This window comes from Ictalurus furcatus, chromosome 17 (genome assembly GCF_023375685.1).
Source record: "Ictalurus furcatus strain D&B chromosome 17, Billie_1.0, whole genome shotgun sequence".
Classification (NCBI taxonomy): domain Eukaryota; kingdom Metazoa; phylum Chordata; class Actinopteri; order Siluriformes; family Ictaluridae; genus Ictalurus; species Ictalurus furcatus.
Genome location: NC_071271.1, coordinates 6,521,533 through 6,544,855, shown reverse-complemented (window position 1 = coordinate 6,544,855; position 23,323 = coordinate 6,521,533). Strand labels below are relative to the sequence as shown.

The following is a 23,323-nucleotide window of genomic DNA, read 5'->3' as shown; positions in this document are numbered from 1 at the left end:
GGAGAATGACCAGACTGGTCTGAGCTGACAGGAAGTCTATAGTAACTCAAATAATGACTCTTTACAAGTGTGGTGAGCAGAAAAGCATCTCAGAACACACAACACATCGAACCTGTGAGGTGGATGGACTACAACAGCAGAAGAACACATCAGTTTCCAGTCTGGTCAGCCAAGAACAGGAATCTGAAGCTATCATGGGCACAGACTCACCCAAACTGAACAGATGAGAGCTGCAAAAATACCAAAGAGGTGATTATTTTTCTAATATTCAACTATCCAGTATAGGTTTTCCTAATAAAGTGGACGTGAGTGTGTTCAGAGTTCATTTATATAGGTAGGGTGTGTAAATAGGAAACAGATGTGCATGATTAGTATACAGGTGAGTGTGAACATGAGGTTTGATGTGCTGTAGATTGTAGTCCATGGCGGCTGGTGGAGTTTCTGGTGGATTCCGGCGCTGGCGCTGATATGACACTGCTCACCTGCTCGTTCTTCACATGATTTGTGGACCATCTGTCTTGTTGGTTGAAAATTTGAAAAACCCCTGGTGATTTTGCTCAAAGGCAACAGTAGAGTTTCTGGATACCACATTAAATAATAGCTGTTTTTTTTTTCAATGATGACAATATTTTGAATAGAGATTATTATTAGTTAACTATGAAGTTATATTCTAGAGTTGATTACGCTGCACATTTCATTGCTACAAGAAATGAGAGCAGAACCTTCCCGAGTGGGATGGATATCATCCCGTTCTAAAAGGCCAGCCCTCAAAACTATACTTTAATTGTCAATAAAGAGCACCACTTAGACATCCAGCAGTTCAGCAACCATAACCTGCTGTAAGCTACAGTATCTCACAAAAGTGAGTACACCCCTCACATTTTTGTAAATATTTGATTATATCTTTTCATGTGACAACACTGAAGAAAGGACACTTTGCTACAATGTACAATGTACAATGTACTTTGCTACAGCTTGTGTAACAGGGTAAATTTGCTGTCCCCTCAAAATAACTCAACACACAGCCGTTAATGTCTAAACCGCTGGCAACAAAAGTGAGTACATGGCAGTACTGGTTGGGCTAGAGTGTACTACTACATCGGACACCGCCTTCGCTAAACATCTTTACAGTGTTACGCTTAGTAAACTCTGACTATATCATTAGCTCCTATGTGAGTAAGTATCTTTGAAAACCAATGCTTGGCTAAGAAGCTTGCCTTAATGGTGGCTTGGCGGTTAAGGCTCTGGGGTCAGTGGTTCAAGCCCCAGCACTGCCAGGCTCTGGGTTACTGATCAGAAGGTTGGGGGTTCAAGCCTCAGCACTGCCATGCTGCCACTGTTGGGCCCTTGACAAGGCCCTTAACCCTGTCTGCTCCAGGGGCGCTGTATCATTGCTGACCCTGCACTCTGACCCCAGCTTCCTGACATGCTGGGATATGCGAAGAAAAGAATTTCACTGCACATACGTATATGTGATCAATAAAGACTCATTATCATGTTCTGTAAAGCTGCTTTGTGACAATGTCCATTGTTAATTGAACTGAATTGAATTAAGACCCTAAGATTACCTGCTATGTCTTGTGCCCTGGCTCGTGGTATACAGCTAACTAAAGCTGCTTATGCCCCTAAAAGCCTAGCTTGCTACTGTCTCCCCTGGCTTGCTCATTGTGGAGTTAAATCCACTTCCAAACATGTATATTTCTAAAAGTGTTATGCAAATAAAATTGAACTGAATTTAACTTCCAGGCCTATAAAACCAACCAGGTACATGCAACATGATCGTATGATATACATTACGTGTGATGGTCAGGTGTCCACAAATTTATTGCGCATATGGTATAGGTGTAATAATCTTATATTTGGTTTAGTGCAATCTTAATAGGAACTAATAGACTATGTTCAAGGAATTTTTACTTGCTAAGATATCATTTTTTCATTCTTGTGGAATGTTTCTTTGGCAGCAGTGAAGTTCAAAGCTCATACGTACCTTGCTTGTTGGAATTTTTCCACACACAACTATTAGATCCTCCCAGTGACATTTAATTACTGTCACTTGCTAAAATTCAATTTGTTTTTGAACTTTGTATGAATATTTGGCCAATATCAATATAAGTTATTATAGCTTATTAGTATAGTACATGCATATACAGTCATTCACTAGTCGCACAAATTATGCACTGTTTGCGGAGGCATAACTATACATTTTTATTTGCGCTAATAATGGCCGAGCATGTTTGTGAGAAGTCTTTTCTCGATCACACCTTCATATTCTTTAAACTGGATAAGAAATAGGTTGCCCATGTAATCCAAGGAATAAAAGTGCCAGACATGTAGCTGTAACCTACAGAACTCCCACATACTTCAGTTCCTCTCCACCTATCCAAAAAGCATGCACACACGAATATAAAGTATTGGATAAGGCATGAATCTAGGCAAAGGATTTGTTGCATAATGATTATGTAAGAATATCTGACCCATCTATGGCAAAGATGTTTATGCTGTATTTTCCTAAGAGTATGCACCTTGAGTATACAATGATGCAGCTATAACGAGTTACGTTAACACACATGACGTATACAAGTAACGACATCAAGCACCAAGCTAAAACTCTGCAAAACAGGACAATGATACCGCAGTGACTCTCTATCATTAAACACATCCAAGAGAGTCCTGATTGCAAAAATAAACAGGAAATTACCACAATGGAGCCATATAGGCTGAGAAAAGCGGATAATCAGAAGTTGACATTGCTGCAAAAAACAAGATTGTCTAAAAATAGGCTCTACGTGACGGACACACCCATTAAATCTCTTTGATGCAATTCGGGAGATAAAAGCAGACTGTCAGGAAATGACGTGGTTCCGTAATCTTTGAGTTAAAAAAAAAACAAAAAAAAAACACTGAAATCTCCACCTGTTTTTAAAAAGAAATCTGTCAATCTTTCAATATCTATATATCTATATATAATTCTTTCTATAAGAATTCTTCTATAGCTAGTCTAAATGACTCTAAATGGTTAAAATGACTCCAGTAGCTTTTCCTTCAGCGGTTATGAAGTGTCTAGAAAGGTTGGTAAAGTGCAGTAAAATTGCAGAATCTTTTGACCCTCTTCGTTTTGCTTATAGACAAAATCGATCTGTCTCTGATGTGGTCTCAGTACTTCCACATACTGCCCTAGAACATCTGGATATGAGTAATATATATGTCAGAAAGCTCTTTGTGTCTTCACATCATGTCTTCACGGACTTTGCTTTGTGCACGGTGGTGCTGCCATGCTGGAACGGTGTAGGAACTGTTGTTTGAATATGAGAATCCCTGAAGTTTGAACAATTTTGTTCGATTTAGATTCACGCTATATTTGGTGGTCTGGTTGGGAATAAAAATGAACATGTCAAACGTACTTGGACCTGAGTGAATAAACAATAGAGAATTTCAGGACACAAAAATAACACCACCAAAAAGTCATATCTGTTATTACAGACATTACCTGCCATTTCCCTGTTTGGGACAATGTGCTTGTTGTCATGTAACATCAGAGAAGGAACTCTGGATTACAGTTCCCAGCAGCCACTGCACCACACCATCATGTCACATGCATTTACGGGTATTTATAGCCACAGTTTGCATTACACTGGCTGGCTTACATTTGTCTTATTTTGCCATTGTCATGTTGTCTTGTTTCTCTGCCTAGATTCCATAGTTTATGTGTTTCCTCATTTGTGCTAGTACTTTGCGTACCGTGTCATGAAATTTGTCCTGTCACCAAAACAGTTAAAGCTTTCAAGCACTTAAGTAGTCAATGTAGCAAATAGTTCCAACTGCTATGTTTGTTTTATGTAATGTCTTTTTAAATAGTGTAATTGCAGTCAGGCAAAAGTATATTAGACCAGTCAACAGTGGTAAGGCTTTGCCTTCCTTAATGTTTGCCTCAGACCTCGAGGGTTGGGTAGTCAGGTTTACTGCCACAGCCCTGTGTGTGCGGAGTTTGCAATCCAGCAGGTAGGGTTCTCCTGGCATTCACCAAACCCAGATTCGTCCATCAGACTGACGGCTGTTGTTGCTCCTAGACACTTCCATTTCAAATGACAGCACTTACAGTTGACCAGGGCAGAACTTGCATGGCAGAAATTTCACAAACTGACTTGGGGGAAAGGAGGCATCGAATGTTATCCTGCAAATTCATGCTATGTGCTGGATTTTATGAACTCGATAATCGGAGTGCTGTCCATATATCTTTGGACATGGTCATTGGTAGCTCAGTGGTTAAGACGTTGGACTACTGATTATAAGGTTGAGTTCAAATTCCAGCACTGCCAAGCTGCCACTAGTGGGCCCTTGAACAAGGACTTTAACTATAAAAAAAAAAAAGAGAGCGATAAATGGAAGTCGCTCAGGATAAGAGCATCTACCAAAATGCCATAAAATGTAGTGTATATACACCTACTACCTAAAACGGTGCATGCTGTTACTTTTAAATTTTTTCACATCTCCATAAAAAAATACATATTAGAAGGTCCAAAAGGTAAGGTACCACCCCAGTGGCAAGGACAGGTACAGTTTTGTACCCTTAATTCTGAGTTATAGTTAGTGCAGAGTTACAGGTACAGTTTAGTACCCTGTTTCTTCTGTTTGGAGGAAAAATCTTGAGACTCTGTGGTGTCGTTGCTGTGCTGTTTAACACTGATAGACAGCTGGTTATCTACCTGATTTATTACCGTTTGTAGTAGTTCCCTGCGGTTTCTAAAATCAGAAGCGTCGTCACGTTATTTTCGTAATTCACGCGTAAAGATTTTTGTTTTTTTACGTTCCCGTTACTCATCTTCGAATGAATTCGTACAGACTGAGCACTTAACATTTATTTTTATTTGGACACACATGCAAAAGAACCATGCAACAGTTAAACGTCAGTAAAAATGTTGGTACATTTTAGGATAAGGTCTGATATACGACAAAAAAAAAAAAAAAAACCCAAAAAAACAACAAACACACATTTTGACAGTGGAGTTTTAGCTTTGAAGACAAGCATAACAATACATTTCAGAGGAAAACGCCATACAAATGACATATGGATCCATTATGCTATGGCTTTAACAGTCCTGACTTTAAAGTGGAGACCAAAGCTCGATATAAACGCAGTATTAACTCAAATCAGTCGTGAAAATGGATGGAGCCTGGTTGTAGAAAATCTCCACTTTAATTGAAGAGCAGGCTTAAACGCTGACTTTTTTTTAAGCAAATGTTCTGTCAAAAAAGCAAAGTGAATGTTTGCCACTATTGTTCACTATTTGTGTGTGCGCGCATGTGTGTGTGTGTTATTGGTTTTCGGTCTCACCAAAATGACTCCTCTAAGAACAAATAACTGATGTCTTGGCTGCATTGTCTGTAATCAACATTAGTTTATAAGAAAAATAAAACAACAAGGATATAACCGTTACTTCCTTTCACAGCACAACTGAGTGTGGCATAATATCCATCGACAAACTCAAAAAGAAGAAGAAAAGACATACATTTCACAGTGACAGATCACATATATCGTGTAGAAACTTTTATGAAGATACACACAGTATAACGTGACACATGATGTTAGTGTATAACAAAAATGAATAAATAAAAATATATTTATAGCGGCAGTTCTGCATGTAAGGTTCTGCAGTTGTAACAGGGAAGGTTGTCAGTTCAAATAGCAGCAAGGTCCTTAACCCTCCACTGCTCAAGCGCTGTATTTGGAATGTATTTCGGATTAAAAACAATTTGCTCTGTGTAATGTAAATAGTGTCGTACTGGCAACTTCTGATAGCGCACATATTCAGCAGATTGACAGATGGTCATCCTGGGATTTCCTGTAACTAGAATCAGATCACCGACATTAGACTCTGCGATCCTTTGACATCCCATAATTGCATCTCACAATATAGAAAACCTCCCAATCTGTAACACATCGTACCCCCTGGCCATTCGCCTTCTAAAGCTGAAAAATAACCTCATAACAGTGGCGGTGTTTTCCAAAATGCATTATGCGAATACATTAATCCCTACAATGTCATTCACTCGCTCGCTAATAAAAACGCAGAGTCGGTCGAAACCGCTTTAAACGTTAGCGAAAGAGACTTGACTCGCGAGTTCGTATGTAGATAAATTATCCAGCTAACGATATAGGCTGAACGAGAAGTATAAAGAAGTAGCACTTGGTTGATTGCATTTAAGAGTACAAGACCAGAGAATTCGCTGCCTTAAAATAGTACTGTATAGACTTGAATGCAAGTGGCAATTTCAGCATTTCCTGAATAACTGCAAGCTCGGTAACATGAGCAGCTGCATCGCAGGCAGCTAAAAGCATCATAAAAATACAACAAAAATAAATAACCGATGAAACAGGTTCACATGCGTGTAAAATACAACGCTACGATGAAAAATTCTGCATGTCAGGATCTTTCGATATGTACCCCGATCAGTCACGAATAAATAACAACATATAAACATGAACAGGAAATGAGGAGCAGCAGTACATGCAAATATTCTGGTCCTATAAAACATTAAGGCACCAGAGGTATCAAAAAACATTTCTGGACTTCGCGGTTTTGACTTTTGAGTGTTCCGAAGGCATTCATAGTGAGTGCATAAATCATAGTGGGAGGAAGAGGGATCGAACTCGATCACATCTCAGGCTTGAGCGCTGGTCATCTTCTGCAGCAGAGGGATCTGTCGAAGGGGAAGATGATCAAATTAGCACTGATCTTTTGGTTCGGCATTATCACTAGTCATGAGATTCTGTGTAGATAACAGGAGAAGTGTGCATCAAAATGTTGAGACAATTTTTAAGCACATTTCTGAAAGTTCAGTAAAACAAGTTGAGTAATTCAATCAACTACTACAAATACTGTGAAGAAGATAGAAAGGATTTGACTATATAATAATATAATATAATATAAATATAATAGCGCACCTATTATGGGTTTGAAACGTGCCTAATTTTGTTTGAAAGGTCTCATACAATAGATTTACATGCATCCAAGTTCAAAACACACTTTAATGTGCTCATAATTTAAACTGCAGCATTACCTTTCCCCCAGTGATTCAAACGACTCGTTAAATGATTCGTTCTAAAGGATTCATTCTAAACTCCTTCTTTCAGAGAGCATACTCTGCTCTGATTGGTCAGACGTCCCAGTCTGTTGTGATTGGTCTACCGCTGTCAGTGTGTTTCAAAAAGGAAACGACCACTACTGTAAACTCCGTCTGTTCGCGAGCAGCCAATGAAGACCAGAGGCGGGGCTTTTTGTTACAAACCTACGTAGGTTAGTACAGGAAGTAAGTCTGGAATCACTAACGACTCGTTTCAGTTGTTCAGAATCGATTCCTTCTTTTGGGAGTCAATAACTGTTTTTTGTTCACTTTGATTTTTGAAACTTTGCAGACTTTTTACATTCAAAAACAGCTCTACATGATAACACACTACATGAAAGGTAATATTTGAAAAACCATAATAGGTGCACTTTAAAGAAATCAGAAACAGAGCCACCCAAGTCTGAGCCTCATAACCATGCCTTAAGTGTTTGCTTGTTTGTTTATATTTTATCATTGAAATCAGGCCTATATATTTTTAAATATAGTAATTTATTGTGCATATTTTGATGTCATAAGTTGATGCCCAGTAATATAACAGTGTTATTAACATTAACGTAATGGTAATCAGACGTGTCAAAGTTTGATGTCATAACAGATTACGCTTATCCTACACAGGGTCTCAGGGAGCCTGGAGCCTATCCCAGGAAACTCGGGGTACAAGGCAGGGGACACCCTGGAGGGGGTGCCAACCCAACGCAGGGCACAATCTCACACTCACTGAACCCTTTGATTTGGAAACACCAATCAGCTTACCAACCCCAGGGGTGTGAGGCAAACATGCTAATCACTAAACCACCGTGCTCCCCCATCCTTTATAACAATATCCTAGCCTATTTGTAAATCCATGTGTGACTGCTTACATCACGGTTATCAAGGTAGCCCGTTTCACACTGATCGCACTGGTTTCTTTCTTTTTTCCTGCCCTGCTCTCCTCATCCCCTAAACATATTGATGCTGTTCCTGAATATAAAACAGTATTTACATGCTTCCTTGGCCTTTGTAAATTCAGAAGTTCACAGTCGGTTCAGATCATCCCCGTAACCACGAGAACGCTCACGATTGGTGGAAATGCTCCGAGTACAGAGCAGAAACAAAGAAACAAGAGGTACATGGCTGACTGTTTCATTATATTTATAGCATAGTGTTTTTCTTTTATGCTCCAATCTATAAACTGTTTTCTTTTCTTATGTGTGAGCACTTTATGGCCGCCTTCTCTAATTAAATTTGTCAACTACCAATCACTAGATTCATAATTCTAAATGTTTAGTGAGCTGCTGTTAATCTTCAAATTTGTAGAAAAAGTTAGTAAAATGTCAATATTATTTTGAATAATATTAGCTTCTTTCACGAACGGTCTAAAAATGACGTTATCTGCGTTCTTTCTCCAAATGAGATAGATTATCAGCATCTATCAAGGATTAGCACAGATTAGTCATCATGATTATATCGTTCTATCACTCAGTCCTACTAACTATAGAACAGATTGTCGTTATTGTGTCAAAAATGCACTCTATGTCCATAAGTATTGTGGACACCCAACCATTACTTCCATATGTGCTTGCTGAACATCTCATTCCAGATTTAGTTCCCCTTTGCTGTTATAATATAAGCATTCTTCTAGGAAGACTTTCGACTAGATTTTGAAGCGTGGCTGTGGGGATTTGCCCATTCAGCCTCGAGAGCATTAGTGAGGTCAGGCACTGATGAGGAGGCCTGGGGTGCAATCAGAATTTCAATTTATCCCAAACGTGTTCAGTGGTGTTGAGGTCAGGGCTCTGTGCAGGACACTCGAGTTCTTCCACTCCAACCTTGGCAAACTATATCTTCATGGATCTTGCTTTGTGCACAGGGTAGGCTTGCTGCAATAGTGTTCCCGGTGTTACATAGTGTTCGGCTACATACCGATTACATCCCTTGCCCAGCGCAACACCGCCCACACTGTCGTTTTACCTTTTCTTGGAAAAAAAAATCATTTAGTTCAGTTACAGAACGGACGCTACATTTAAAAACTGAACGCGTCTGCTCGATTCAGCATGAGTCGAGTCGCAGCACAGACCAGCAGGAGTCGGATTTCATTTAGCACGTAAGGAGACTGAGGTGAGCTGACTGACAACACGATGGTGGGAGACTTGGTTTAAAAAGTTCTATGTTTTGATATAAGCGAGTTTGTCATTGTACTGTTTTTGTTGTGTTTCTCATTAAGAATAATAACGAACCCACCATCCAAGCAATTGCTGCCCCAGAAGTGCCGCTAATTTGAAAGCGAAAGTAAAATTGAAGGGAAACTGTAAGGCAACAGCAAACAAAGGCATCCCATACATCTCTTCTGCTTCGAAGCTTGAGGCAACAGTTTGGCGAAGAACCACATATGGATGTAATGGTCAGGTGTCCACACACTTTTGGCCAGGTTTATCAGGTTAAAGTGTCATATGTCTGCCAAAGCTTTAAAAGGGGGGGGGGGGGGGGTTTGCTTATCTAGAGTTCCAGTCATCTGAAGATGTAAAAGCTTGAGAAACTAAAAAGCAACTACATACAGTGAATATATATGACATCATAACATTGTGTCACATAGTTACAAAATGTCTTAATCCATATGATTAGAGCACACTTGACAATCGGTTTTGACATCAATCATTTTGACAAGTGCTGATAATAGTAACAGAACATTAACTTCAATAATACAATTTATGACAGCACGTCAGGTATGACGTGTATGACATGCTTGCATACGTTATGACTCAGGATAAAATGTTACTGGATGTGGACCTGGATCAGTGGAATTTGTCAAGTCCTGCAAAACCATTAGCTTTTCTTCCCCAGCTGGTTAACTAATCTGATATAGATCTTATGGCGGCTGTGGCTCTGGTGGTAGAGCGGGTTCTCCTGTAGGGTTGACGGTTAGTTTCCCGGCCCACATGACTGAACCCCAAGTTGCTCCCCATGGCAAGCTAATGCCTTGCATGGCAGCTCTGCTACCACTGGTGTGTTAGTGTGTGTGTGTGAATGGGTGAATGAGAACTAGTGTAAAGCGTTTTGGAACTGCTAAGGTTAAAAAAAAAAGCGCTATAAGTGCAGAAAATTTACCATTCTTAATACACGAGTATGCAGTTGCTGACATGGCCGCCTGCTGTGTCATCACTTAAAACCTAATTCCATCCATTCTCACCTTGGACAGATCCACTCCTGTAAGAGCATTCACGGTCACAGGCAGCTCAGCCAATAGCCGACTCACTTCCCCCGTCACTTTGTTGCCTTCTCCGCTTAGAATCACGATCTCACTGGTTTTGGCCAGAGGTGCAGCCACTTTGCCAGCAATCTGCAAATACACACACACACCCCCTCAGAGATCAGCAACATTATCACCAAAATCAGAATATGAAGGAGATCAGGCATTCACCTCATTCTAAACGTTTACTACTAGTTAACTAGTAAAGTCAGCTGGACTCATGTCTGATCAATTTCATCCTAATCAGAGGTTTGAGTGTTGGAATTGGGCTTTAATTCCATGTTCAACACTCAAACCTATGATTTTGTGGATCAGATAAGTAGGATGAAATTGATCAGACATGAGTCCAGTTGACTTTACTAGTTAACTAGTAGTAAACAGATCCTTCACCTTCGGCAGTGCCTCTAAGACCAGGGCGGTCTGGGCTGCGTCTCCATACTGCTGGTAGGCTTCTGCCTTCAGCCTCATTTTCTCTGCCTCGGCTTTGCCAACCGCCTCGATAGATTTGGCCTCCGCCTCGCCGATCTTCCGGATCTTCTCCGCCTCGGCACTTGCGAGCAACACCTTCTTAATCCTTTTGCGCAAAAGAAATGCTTCGGTCATTGCGAACGTCACCAATTCGATTAGAAGGAGGACAAACACAACGAACGGGATTTGCATTGCAGCAAGCTGGCAAGAAACAAGTGAGGCATCGGTTTAAAAGTGAACTCACTTCTGGCCCTCAGCCAGCTGCTGCATCTTGAAGGCCTCAGCCTCGGCAGGACGTTTGACTGTAGCGATCAGCTCCTTCTCTGTCCTGTCGATCTCTTTCTCCTCGATGGTAATCTGCTTCTTCCGCTGCACCACCTCAATCTCGATCTCCTCCAGACGGATCTTCTGCTCCTCCTTGGCTGCCTGGAGCTCGTACGCCAGCTGAGACTCTGCTTTCTGCTCAGTGAAAAACAAGCAAACAAACAAAAAAGGTGGATATTGTGGTCAATGTACATTTGAGCTACCTGAGCTCACATTTCTCCACAGTGTAATTAAACTTCTTATAAAAACAGTACTATTCAATTCTCAATTCTGATTGGTCCGAAGGCGTTGATTAATTGCTTTATAATAGCAGCTGTGACAGTAGTGCTGGCTGCAAAGCAAATCACAGGATTAACTTAATGCGCTCTTTCTGATATGATTTCTTTTCTATAGTAACAGCTTACACAGGGATTTGTATGGCGGACACTCCATTTTAACAAATTTTAAAAAGTGTCTTTACGTTTATTCCTGGAAGACATGAGTCAAGCTCATGTCAGCTTTCAGCATTTTATAACTGTCCTTTAAACAGTTCTTACAGATATGGAAAAGTCTTCAGGACAGAGCGCTCGGCACGTTCTGTCTCATTAGGGAACATAGAGTTTATAGCTGCTCTCCCAAAAATGACAGCAGGAATGAACTTGTTTCGCGGACATTTAATTAGCATGTGAACTAGAGGTCGATCGTTTTTGCAGATTAATCGGCACTGATAACCGATTGCTGGAACGATCGGTCATCTGCAAAAATCCACACACAGTTTTTCCCGGGTGTGTCTGTCGCAAGAGCGACTGAGAAGAGTCCGCTGGCATTATACAGCACGAGAGCGGCCTCTAGAGGCGAAATAAAATCTATCACTGACAAATACATTTTTGTTGTGTTATTTGAAGTGCTGTTTTAATTCATTTTGGATGTCTCTATTTTTGTTATTTGGAGTGTTGCTTTTTGGTTCAGTTTGGATGTACATCTTTTATTTACTTTAATATTTATTGATAGTTAATATATATTACAGTTATTTCATTTTAAAGAAAGGACAGTCTGTACTGTTTATTTTTGTAATAAAATTCATCAGTATTTTACTGTTATTTTATTTTTTTAAAAAATTAAACTATTATTTGATTTTTGTAATAAAATTCTGCAGTATTTTACTTTGAGTGTTGCTATTAAATAAAAAAAAAGTTTTTAAAAAAATTAGTTGATTAATCAGTTATCGGCATGTAATGCCCAACTTAGTTCTCGGTTAAAATTTTAAAAAATAAATAAATAAAATAAATAAATCGGTCAACCTTTAATGTTAACATAATATATCAGATTAAATTTAAAAAATAATTTTTAAAAAATTATAATTGCAAATATAAGGAGTATAAGGGGAATCAAATATAGAAAAATAATCTTCACTATCTTCAGATTTTATTTCTTACTAAATTCATGCACACAGTCTGAGCCTCAGCACATCACAGTCACGAATCTGAATAACACCAGGACAATATTTTTCTTAAATAATAAAAGAAATTGATTTTACTCATCATTTCCTATTGTGTAACACTCATGCGTTCACACTATGAAACTTCAGTTTAACTGCCTCTTAGACTGCACTGTATTTTACATGACATGCTATTTGCTGTTGCATGTATGTCAGATGTTCTTATGCAAACTCCTCTTATTGTGTATAAACAGTTTCTGAGGATTTAACCTGACCTTGGTGTTCACTTCCTGGTTAAATGCCGCTTTTTGCAGCTCCAGCTCCCTCTTGGAGTCGGCCATTTTGGTGTCGGCTAAGAACTTCACGTCCATCATTTCTCTCTTGCACTCAGCTTCCTGGGCAGGGCAAACGGAAGAGTATGTTTGAAATGACGGAAGCCGTGATTGAACAGCTCCGTGCTGGAACTATTTCAGCTAAAAGCGCTCTTACTCTAATTCCGGCGTCTCTTTCTGCTTCAGCTACACCGATGTGCGCGTCCCTCTGCACGGCAGCCGTCTGCGTTTTCCCCAGCGAGCTCAGGTAGTCCAGCTTATCGTACACGTCCTGCAGGAAAACACCAGTGCTTACGGTCGGCTTCATATTTTTCAGGAGAGATTTTTACGATTTTCTAACGATAAATTTATTTCAACCAATAATTCTGGACCTGCATCTTTATTACTAAGGCTTCACTGGTTTCTACTTAGAAATTTTGATCTTCATTATCGCGGTAGGATCTAGAAGCCTGTTTGTGTTCATTCTCCACATGAGCACATCAGATGAAGTGATGAAATTAGCATAAAAAAGAAGATCTTGAGCACAACACAAATACAAACATAGGGATGAAAGAATGAAAGGAATTATTTTGGATACGGTGATGTTTGATGCGAGTATGCAGGCCAGATCTTCATTGCCGCTTCAGTACTCACTTTGATGGTAAAGCTCAGGATCTCGATGCCCATTCGGCCCACATCAGGTGCCGCAACCTCACGCACCAGCTGGGCAAATTTGTCCCTGTCCTGGTAGATTTGTTCAACTGTTAAAGTGCCTGTGAATTATTTAAAAAACAAGCAACAGAACATTTTCAAAGCTTCAAAATAGAACAACAAAATCAGAAAATATAACCGGATATTTGTGGTAAATGTTTCACCTAAAATTGAGCGTAAATGCCCTTCCAGGGTTTGCAAGACCACAGCCTTGATTTCCATAACGGACTTCCCCAAAAACTGCTCACAAGCAATAGCCAGCAAGTCGCGGTCAGTCATAACCTTCACCTAATCGATATCGGAGTACATGGATGTGGAATATTTATTCATCTATATGCACGATAAATATTCTTGTGTTCAGTTCATGTTATATAACTAGCGATGATGTGAATATAATACACTGCCATCTAGAGGTATAACAAACAAAACAAAAAAAACCTCTGGTCATGATTTGATTCGATTCACAATACCGGCTTCACGATTCAATTAGATTCTTAGAATATTTTTGAACAAACATTTTGGTGCAGAAAAATGACGACTCATTTGTGCGTATTCATCAATGCAAAACAACGTGCATTTTAGATTGTATAAAACGAAATAAAAAAAATCACAAATTGCTTTTTAAAAAGTTTTAAACACTGAAGCAAAATGTACTACAGGTATCTTAAAAATAAACAAAGTGATAAATTCTCTGAATAAACAAAGGATTCTGACCCGGGGAAAATGATCGACTGAAACGTAACGAGCTCCGTAGCAGCGTCACTCTGAGGCATTATTTTAAACAGAGCATGTGTTCCGTAGCTCTGTACTCAGCCTCGTTCTCGGGCACTGTAGATGGCAGCGGCACAAGGTGACGTTTGCGTTCAATACTTTTTGGCACAAACTGAATTCAATTATATACACACGATGTGAATCGCAAATTCCCACAGTGCACATGGTCACATTTTCACATGGCATCATTACACCCCTAATGCCATCATGTCTTTGTATACCTGAGCCACTCCGGTGACTGTAATGGCCACGCCTTCTGCCGTCTCCACACTTTCACACTTGGGTTGTAAAGTCATAATCTCAAGTGTAAGTCTGTGGGAGGAAAAAAAAACCCCATCAGTGTTGTATAAGGCCATTTGGTAGTTAATGCGCGTTACTATGGCGTCCTGTGGATGATGTGAAAAATAAGTATAATAAGAGCTGTTAAGCTCGTCAAACGGTGTTGACCACCTGGACTTTATGATGTTTTATTACAGCTTTTTACCACAGCGCATGATGATCGATATTCTAGAACAGCAGCTCTGACGGCACGATCGGCCACAAAGCAAAACACAGGTCGATGTTAAATGTGCTTATTCTATTATGTTATTGTTTCTATAGCAACAAGTAACTCACATGGATTTGTATGGCAGACTCTCTACGTACTGTAATCCAAGTCTAACAGAAAACAGATTTTATTTAACAAAGATGGTGAGGCTTTCTGTAAGGAGAGGTTTATTTAGCATTTTTGGAAGGAGTCTCCAGTGTCAGCGCTTTGTAACAGTCAGAGGTAAAGCTGCTCCGTTTACTGTTTCCATTACGAGAGAGTCTTAAGGAGGGAGGATGCGGTGTTTTGCGGTTTCTCTGATTTTCTTATTACCTTAGAGAGAAAGGGAGGAAAAGACTGTTTATATCTGCTATAAAATAAGTGAGATAACAGAGAAACTAACACGTTTTATGAAATGTTACACAACATTTAATATAGCTACAGTGGTGCATGAAAGTGTGTGCACCCTGTAGAATTATCTCTCTCTAAATATATATATATATATATGTATGTATAAATATGATCTAAAACATCATCAGATTTTCACACAGGTCCAAAAGGTAGTCAGGGAGAACCCAATTAAACAAATGAGACAAAAATATTATATTTGGTCATTTATTTACTAAGTAAAATGATCTGATATTACATATCTATGAGTGGCAAAAGTATGTGAACCTCTAGGACAGTTAATTTGAAGGTGAAATTAGAGTCAGGTGATTTCAGTCAATGGGAAAAGCGCCCTGTTTTATTTAAAGAACAGGGATCTATCAGAGTCTGATCTTCACAACACATGTGTGTGGAAGTGTATCACAGCACAAACAAAGGAGATTTCTGAGGACCAGAACAATAAAGAGTTGTTGATGCTCATCAGGCTGGAAAATGTTACAAAACCATCTCTAAAGAGTTTGGATTCCACCAATCCATAGTCAAGACCATCGTTACCCTCCCTGGGAGTGGTCGACCAATAAAGATCACGCCAAGAGCAACCAAGGGTAACTTCTAAGCAACTAAAGGCCTCTCGCAGATTGGCTAATGTTAAATGTTCATGAGTCCACCATCAGGAGAACACTGAACAATAATGGTATGCGTGGCAGGGTTGCAAGGAGAAAACCACTGCTCTCCAAAAAGAACATTGCTACCCTTCTGCAGTTTGCTCAAGATCACATGGACCAGCCAGAAGGCTAATGGAAAAATGTTTTGTGGACGGATGAGACCAAAATAAAATTTTGGTTTAAATGAGAAGGGTTATGTTTGAAGAAAAGAGAAAGTGGGTCATGCAGCAAGACAACGACCCTAAGCACACAAGTCGTTCTACAAAAGAATGGTTAAAGAAGAATAAGTTAATGTTTCGAAATGACCAAGTCAAAGTCCCGGCCATAATCCAATAGAAATTTCGTGGAAGGACCTGACGCAAGCAATTCATGTGAGGAAACCCACCAACATCCCAGAGTTGAAGCTGTTCTGTACTGAGGAACGGGATAAAATTCCTCCAAGCCGATGTGCAGGACTGATCAACAGTTACCGGAAACGTTTAGTTGCAGTTATTGCTGCACAAGGGGGTCACACCAGACATTGAAAGCAAAAATTCACATACTTTTGCCACTCACAGATATGTAATATTGGATCATTTTCCTCAAAAATAAATGACCAAGTATAATATTTTTGTTTCATTGGTTTATTGGGTTCTCTTTATCTACTTATAGGACTTTGTGTGAAAATCCAGTGATGTTTTATGTCATATTTATCCAGAGGTATAGAAATTTCTCAAGGGTTCACAAACTTTCAAGCAGCAACTGATGAAACATCAGACTAGGCAATTATTAAAAATTGCAATCGTTGGCAAATTGCTGTGGTATAAGGGGAACAAAACACTTCAGGACATGTTTTTACTGAAAAAATAATCATACCGTTAACTTTGATTGTAACAGTAACTATGCATCATATACAGTCCTCTCCGAAAGTATTGGAACGGCAAGGCCAATTCTATTGTTTCTGCTATACATTGATGACATTTAGGTTCAAAATTATAATATGAGACGGCAGATGAGAATTTCAGCTTTCATTTCCTCATATTTACATCTAGATGTGTTAAACAACTTAGAACATGGTAACTTTTATTTGAACCCACCCATTTTTTCAAGTGATCAAAAATATTGGAACATGTGAAGGATAGGTGTTTCTTGCTGCCCAGGTGTGTCCTGTTAAATTGATTGTTTAAAGAATGAATAGCTCTGAATGTCTACTCTTGTTTTGAGTCCTAGGTTTCAACTGTGAAGACTGCATTTGTAGTTAAAAAGGATAAGCCAACATGTAGACCAGAGAACTGTCAATGGGAGAAAAGCAAGCCATTTTGAAGCTGAGTAAGACGGAATTACATGTTGGAATGTCCTGAAAAAGAAAGAAACCACTGGTGGACTGAGCAACAGCTGATGACCCAAACCGAAAAACAACAGTCAGTGTCATCACCAACAACCTGCATAGAGCAAGGCTTAAGGGATCACCATCCACCATTTGAAGAAGACTTCAAGAACAGAAATATAGAGGCCATACCTCAAGCAGTAAGCATTGGAAGGACAGATTGGAATTCACAAAGAAATACAGAGATGAGCCACAAAAGTTCTGGAACCAAGATGAACCTCTACCAAAGTGATGGAAAGGCCAAAGCGTGAAGAAAGAAAGGATCTGCTCATGATCCAAAACATACGAGTTAATCTGTGAAACATGGTGGAGGTAGCGTCATGGCAGCAGCAGAATCAATTCAGAAGTTTACAGGAACATTTTTTTCTGCGAATTTACAGAGAAATGCATTCAAATAAAATTTTGCTTGCCTTAAAAATTGGGCGGTCTGATACAAAAGGTTATGTTTTATGTTTAACACATCTAGATGCAAGTACCAGGAAATAAAAACCGAAACCCTAAACTCTCATATCTATCTTTTGATCTCAAACCCAAATCTCTTTGATGTATACCACAAACAAATGAATCGGTCTTGCTGTTCCAATAGTTTTGGAGGGGGCTGTATAATTGCCACAGAAAATGATACATAAATAAGGGAAGTTAAATCTTTGTGGAACTTGGCTCTCAGTTCCTAATGGGACTCTAAACGAGCGCTTTATTAAAAACTTAAAACTATAGATGATGGATCCAGACAGCTCTAGTATTGACGGTGAAACATAAACATGTGATGTGCTAGAAGCGTCTAATTACAAAAACTTTGCCCTTTTCTGATTAGATTTGATCAAGACTGTTCCAATAAAAGAAATTCATTTGTAAAATGTCTCATTAAACATTTTATAATAAACATTTCTCAATTCACTTATACTTGGTTAGATATTCTCCATGGTTAGATATTCAATTTTGGCATTTAAAGTGTTTAAAATGAGGTCACTTATACAGAACTGCTAAAACATATTAGACACCATTATTATCTAAAAATACATTTAACTTGACAAGAAGTATACATTTAATTTTGGCAATAAATATAATAAAATCTTATTAAGTTAGACTTTTAAAATGGTAGATGTACATAACTGGATGTTGACACCTACTACAAAATTTTACGGGTGGTGGCCGACGTGTCTAGGAGTTTTTAATCTGGTCCACCCCTCTGTGATGCTCAAGCTCTCAGACCACTCATCTCATAACACTCAGACATAGTGGCACCACATTCCAGATGACGATTTCCAATAAACACATATCAGTGTAGATGAGATATGGAGTATAGATGTATTTTTATTTGATCACACACCCATGTTCTGCATGAATCCCCTGAGAAACAGAAAAATATGAACTTTCTAGTAACCATGTAAGAAACCATCCACCGATCTGATATTAATAGTTATACCAGAGCACAGCCAGATTATTGAGTCTGATTGGTCAGAAGGTGTGCATTATATAAGGGATAATCCAAAGCTAGGTGTGCCTTCTCGTGCATGTTCCACAACATTAAGCCTAATGACAAACCATTAAAATGAACAATGGGTAATTCAATAATAAATTAAACAGGGTAACTGTGATATAAGCGGAAGAGAGAGAGAAAGTATTTTATTGATCCCCAAGGGGAAATTTGTGTCAACACAGCCACAATACAAGAGTAACACAAAGGAGTAAAACGCACAATAAACTCCAGAAATAAGGAATAAACAAGAATAACTCTCCAGGCCGTGCTGTTCTATGAAAATAATGCACTTCAGGGTCACATCCTTACTTAACAGATACATACGTTATTACCGAGTGTGTTTATTTGTGACTCGTTACACACCAAAGTAATTAAGACAACTAAATCATACTAGATGATTAGATGAGAGACTCACGTTTGTGCGTCTGAAAGGAACCACCATGCCCAAGCCCATCCACCCACGACATAGGTCTTCTGGTCCGACCCACAACAGCCACCTAGAAAACAACAACAGCCAGAACCTTCACTCAGATTTGCTAAAAGGGAAAAGTCTGTGGAATAACCTCCTTATAAAGTCTCAATTATTTACCATATATGCATTTAGTACTTTTGAAATCCCCCCATATGACTCACTCTTATGTTTAATGGCTGGTTTTATTTCAGGTCTCACGTTCTACATTTAATTTCCTTGTATATTTTGGGACAGAATTCTGATTTAACGTACATTTTACATGCAATACTAAACTGAAATGTTCTACTATTTTACCACCTACAACTTCTGATATTGTGAAACTGTTACGGTTTGCCAAAGTTACTAATGAACTACAGTCTGGAAGTATAGGAACGGGAAGGCCAGTTCTACTGTTTCTGCTATACACTGAAGATGAATATAAGACGACAGATCAGAAATTCAGCTTATTTCCTCATATTTACATCTAGACGTGTTAAACAACGTAAAACACGGCACCTTTGTTGGCAGACCATCCGATTTTTAGGTGAGCAAAATTATAGGATGGTCTTAAAGTAAATTACACTTAATATTTGGTAGCATATCCTTTGCTTGCAATAACTGCATCAAGCTGGTGACACAATAACATTACCAAACTGCTGTATTTTTTTTTTTTGTGATGCTTGTCCAGGCTTTTACTGCAGCTTCTTTCAGTTGTCATTTGTTTCAGGGAATTTCTTCCTTCAGTCTCCTCTTAAGGAGGTGAAATGCTGCTCAAAAGGGTTAAGGTCTGGTGATTGATTTGGCCAGTCTAAAACCTTCCACTTCTTCCCCCCGTTCTTTGTTGTGTAGGTGGTGGGTTTTGGGTCATTATCTTGCTGCATGATGAACTTCCTCCTGATTAGATTAGATACATTTCTCTGTAAACTGGCAGACAGATTGTTCCTGTAAACTTCTGAATTCATTATGCTGCTACGTTCATGATTTACATCATCAATAAAGATTAGTGATCCTGTTCCAGAAGCAGCTATGTGAACCCAAGCCATGACGCTACCTCCACCATGTTTCACAGATGAGCTTGTATGTTTTGGATCATGAGCAGAGCCTTTCTTTCTCCACATTTTGGCCTTTCCATCACTTTGGTAGAGGTTAGTGTAGGGCAGTGGTGTCTCAACGGTTAAGGCTCTGGGTTACTGATCAGAAGGTCTGGGATTCAGGCCCCAGCACCACCAAGCTGCCACTGTTGGGCCCTTGAGTAAGGCCCTTAACCCTCTGTGCTCTGCTATCATGGCTGATCCCAACCTCCTAACATTCTAGGATATGCGAAGAAAAGAATTTCACTGTGCTGTAATGTATATGTGACTAATAAAGGCTTCTTCTTCTTATCTTGGTTCCAGAACTTTTGTGGCTCATCTCTGTATTTGTTTGTGAATTCCAATCTGTCCTTCTGATGCTTACTGCTTGTGGTATGGCCTCTATATTTCTACTCTTGAAATCGTCTTCAAACGGTGGATTGTGATCCCTTCACCCCTGCCCTGTGGAAGTTGTTGGTGATGTCACGGACTGTTGTTTTTGGGTTTTTCTTCAGAACTCTCACAATGTTTCTGTTGTTTTCCTTGTCCGACCCATTCGGTGTCTGTTCCTCATTACACCAGTTGTTTCTTTGTTTTTCCAGAACATTCCAAATGGTTGTATTGGCCATGCCCAATACTTGTCCATTGCCTCTGATCAGTTTTCCCTCTTTTCTCCACTTCAAAATGACTTACTTTTCTTCCAAAAACAGCTCTCTGCTCTTCATGTTCATTTAACCTTTTTAACAACAAATGCAGTCTTCACAGGCAAAACCCAGAGCTCAAATCAAGAGTACACACTCAGAGCTGTTACTTCTTTAACCCTCCTATCATGTTATGATCTGTTGTCTCATATTCATCGTCTGATCTTCAACACAAATGTCTTCAGTGTATCGTGAGAACAACAGAATTGGCCTGGCTGGTCCAGTACTTTCAGATGGGACTAATTTGACTCGCTAGAAGATCATTTTGTACTGATAAAATTCCAGATGGCCAACAGAACAGTAAAAAATATATATACATTTAAAAAATAATAATAATTTAAAACTCTTTTAGTAAGTAATTCTAATTAAAAATATAATTGCAACTGATGCTCCTTAACTGCCATGCTGTAATACTCTCAGTGGACTATATTCCCCTGCAGTACATGTCAGTGTTATTTATAGAAATCCATGCAGATTATTACTAGATTATTACTAGATGTTTAACTTGTTTTGATTCAGAAACACACAGAGAGGTTGAACAGCTAGCAACAGCTCAGCTTCAAGCTAAAAACAAACAAATAAACATCCCATTACAAACACACGCCTTTTATTTATAAAGACATGTATAAAATATATATTGATTCATACCTTATATTCCGGGAGGGTTTTTAAGTAGCTAGCTAAATGGAGAGTTTAGAGACTGTTAGCTTAGCTCGCTAGTTTACAGCAGAAATGAAACGGCTAATATTGCTAATATTGCTTAGCTAACATACCTGATACAACGAGGGCTTCATTCGGTCCTACAGTCAAGCAGCTGCCCATAATCGCACGCGGTAGAGCAAGAAACACTGCAGATAAATCAGGAGACAGCTCGGGATTGTGTAATGATGTTTATTTATTTATTTATTTTTAATCTGCGCGACAGCAGTTTACTGGAAGAAGACCTTCCAAGCGCACGCGCCCCGCCCTGATGCGGAAATGTTTACATTCACAGATTAAATCATAAACACGCCTGACCACGCCCATTGTCACTGACTCCGCCCAGTGACGACTGGTCCCGCCCATCCCCTTCTGCTAAAATGTAGCTATTCTAAATATTCTTCTTCTTTTTTTTTTACTCTGCTAAACTTTTTTACTTATATAAAAAAAACATTTTTAATAATAATTGTTGTTGATAATGATGATAACGATATTATTCATCTTGATTAGGTATTCTAGTAATCTTCTAGCTTAATCTTCTTAACTGATCCTTAAAATGCCAACCCTACATTCTATCCATCCATCTTCTATACCGCTTTATCCTTTTCAGGGTCACGGGGAACCTGGAGCCTATCCCAGGGAGCATCAGGCACAAGGCGGGGTACACCCTGGACAGGGTGCCAATCCATCACAGGATCACAATCACATACACACTCACACACCCATTCATACCCTACGGACACTTTGGACATGCCAATCAGCCTACCATGCATGTCTTTGGATTGTGGAAGGAAACCGGAGTACCTGGAGGAAACGTGCTAACCACTAAGCCACCGTGCGCCCGTGCCAACCCTACATTAATAGATGTAAATAAATAAATAAATACATACATAAATAATTGTAACCTTTTTTTTAATGTACTCTTACACCTCTACTCTTCAACGGTGGATTGTGATAACGTCACTTCTGCCCTGAGGAGGCTGTTGGTGATGTCACTAACTGTTGTGTTTGGGTTTTTCTTCACAGCTCTCACAACGTTCCTGTCATCAGTTGTTGTTTTCCTTGGCCGACCTGTTCTATGTCTGGTTGTTAGTACACCAGTGGTTTCTTTCTTTTTCAAGACATTACAAATTGTTGTATTGGTTATGCCCAATGTTTGTGCAATGGCTCTGATTGATTTTCCGTCTTTTCTCAGATTCAAAATGGCTTGCTTTTCTCCCATAGACAGCGCTCTGGTCTTCATGTTGGTTTATCCTTTTGAACAACAAATGCAGTCATCACAGGTGAAACCCAGAGTTCAAACCAAGAGTAGACATTCAGAGCTGTTAATTGTTTAAACAATCAATCTAACAGGGCACACCTGGGCAACAAGAAACACCTCTCAGTCACATGTTAAAAAAGAAAAGAAAAAAAAAGGGTGGACTCAAACAAAAGGTGCCATGTTCTAAGTTGTTTAAAACATCTAGATGTATATATCGGGAAATGAAAGCTGAAATTCTGATCTATCATCGGATATTCATCTTTTGATCTCAAACCCAAATGTCTTCAGTGTATAGCAAAAAAAGAGAGAACTGGCCTTGCTGTTCCAATACTTTCAGAGATTGGATTGCAGCGCAATGGTGCAG

At 39.2% G+C, this 23,323-nt stretch overlaps 1 protein-coding gene across 3 annotated transcripts; it reads right to left on the bottom strand.

The window, feature by feature from the left end:
* Window positions 1-4,841: 4,841 nt before the first annotated feature.
* On the bottom strand, window positions 4,842-22,033 carry flot2b (flotillin 2b). Of its 3 annotated transcripts, XM_053647192.1 has the most exons (12): window positions 19,193-19,276; window positions 18,428-18,647; window positions 14,969-15,212; window positions 14,575-14,665; window positions 13,747-13,870; window positions 13,526-13,644; window positions 13,050-13,163; window positions 12,836-12,955; window positions 11,064-11,278; window positions 10,742-10,925; window positions 10,292-10,441; window positions 4,842-6,699 (listed from the first exon to the last, which is right to left on the bottom strand). In XM_053647192.1, exons 4-12 carry the CDS (start codon window positions 14,647-14,649, stop codon window positions 6,661-6,663), a joined length of 1,140 nt encoding a protein of 379 aa, XP_053503167.1. In that variant the 5' UTR covers window positions 14,650-14,665; window positions 14,969-15,212; window positions 18,428-18,647; window positions 19,193-19,276; the 3' UTR covers window positions 4,842-6,660. The 3 variants fall into 3 exon arrangements, with proteins under 3 accessions (XP_053503167.1, XP_053503166.1, XP_053503168.1); XM_053647191.1 differs by lacking the exons at window positions 14,969-15,212; window positions 18,428-18,647 and adding an exon at window positions 21,773-22,033 and having other exon boundaries at window positions 19,193-19,274; XM_053647193.1 differs by lacking the exons at window positions 18,428-18,647; window positions 19,193-19,276 and having other exon boundaries at window positions 14,969-15,336.
* Between the last annotated feature and the right edge of the window lie 1,290 nt (window positions 22,034-23,323).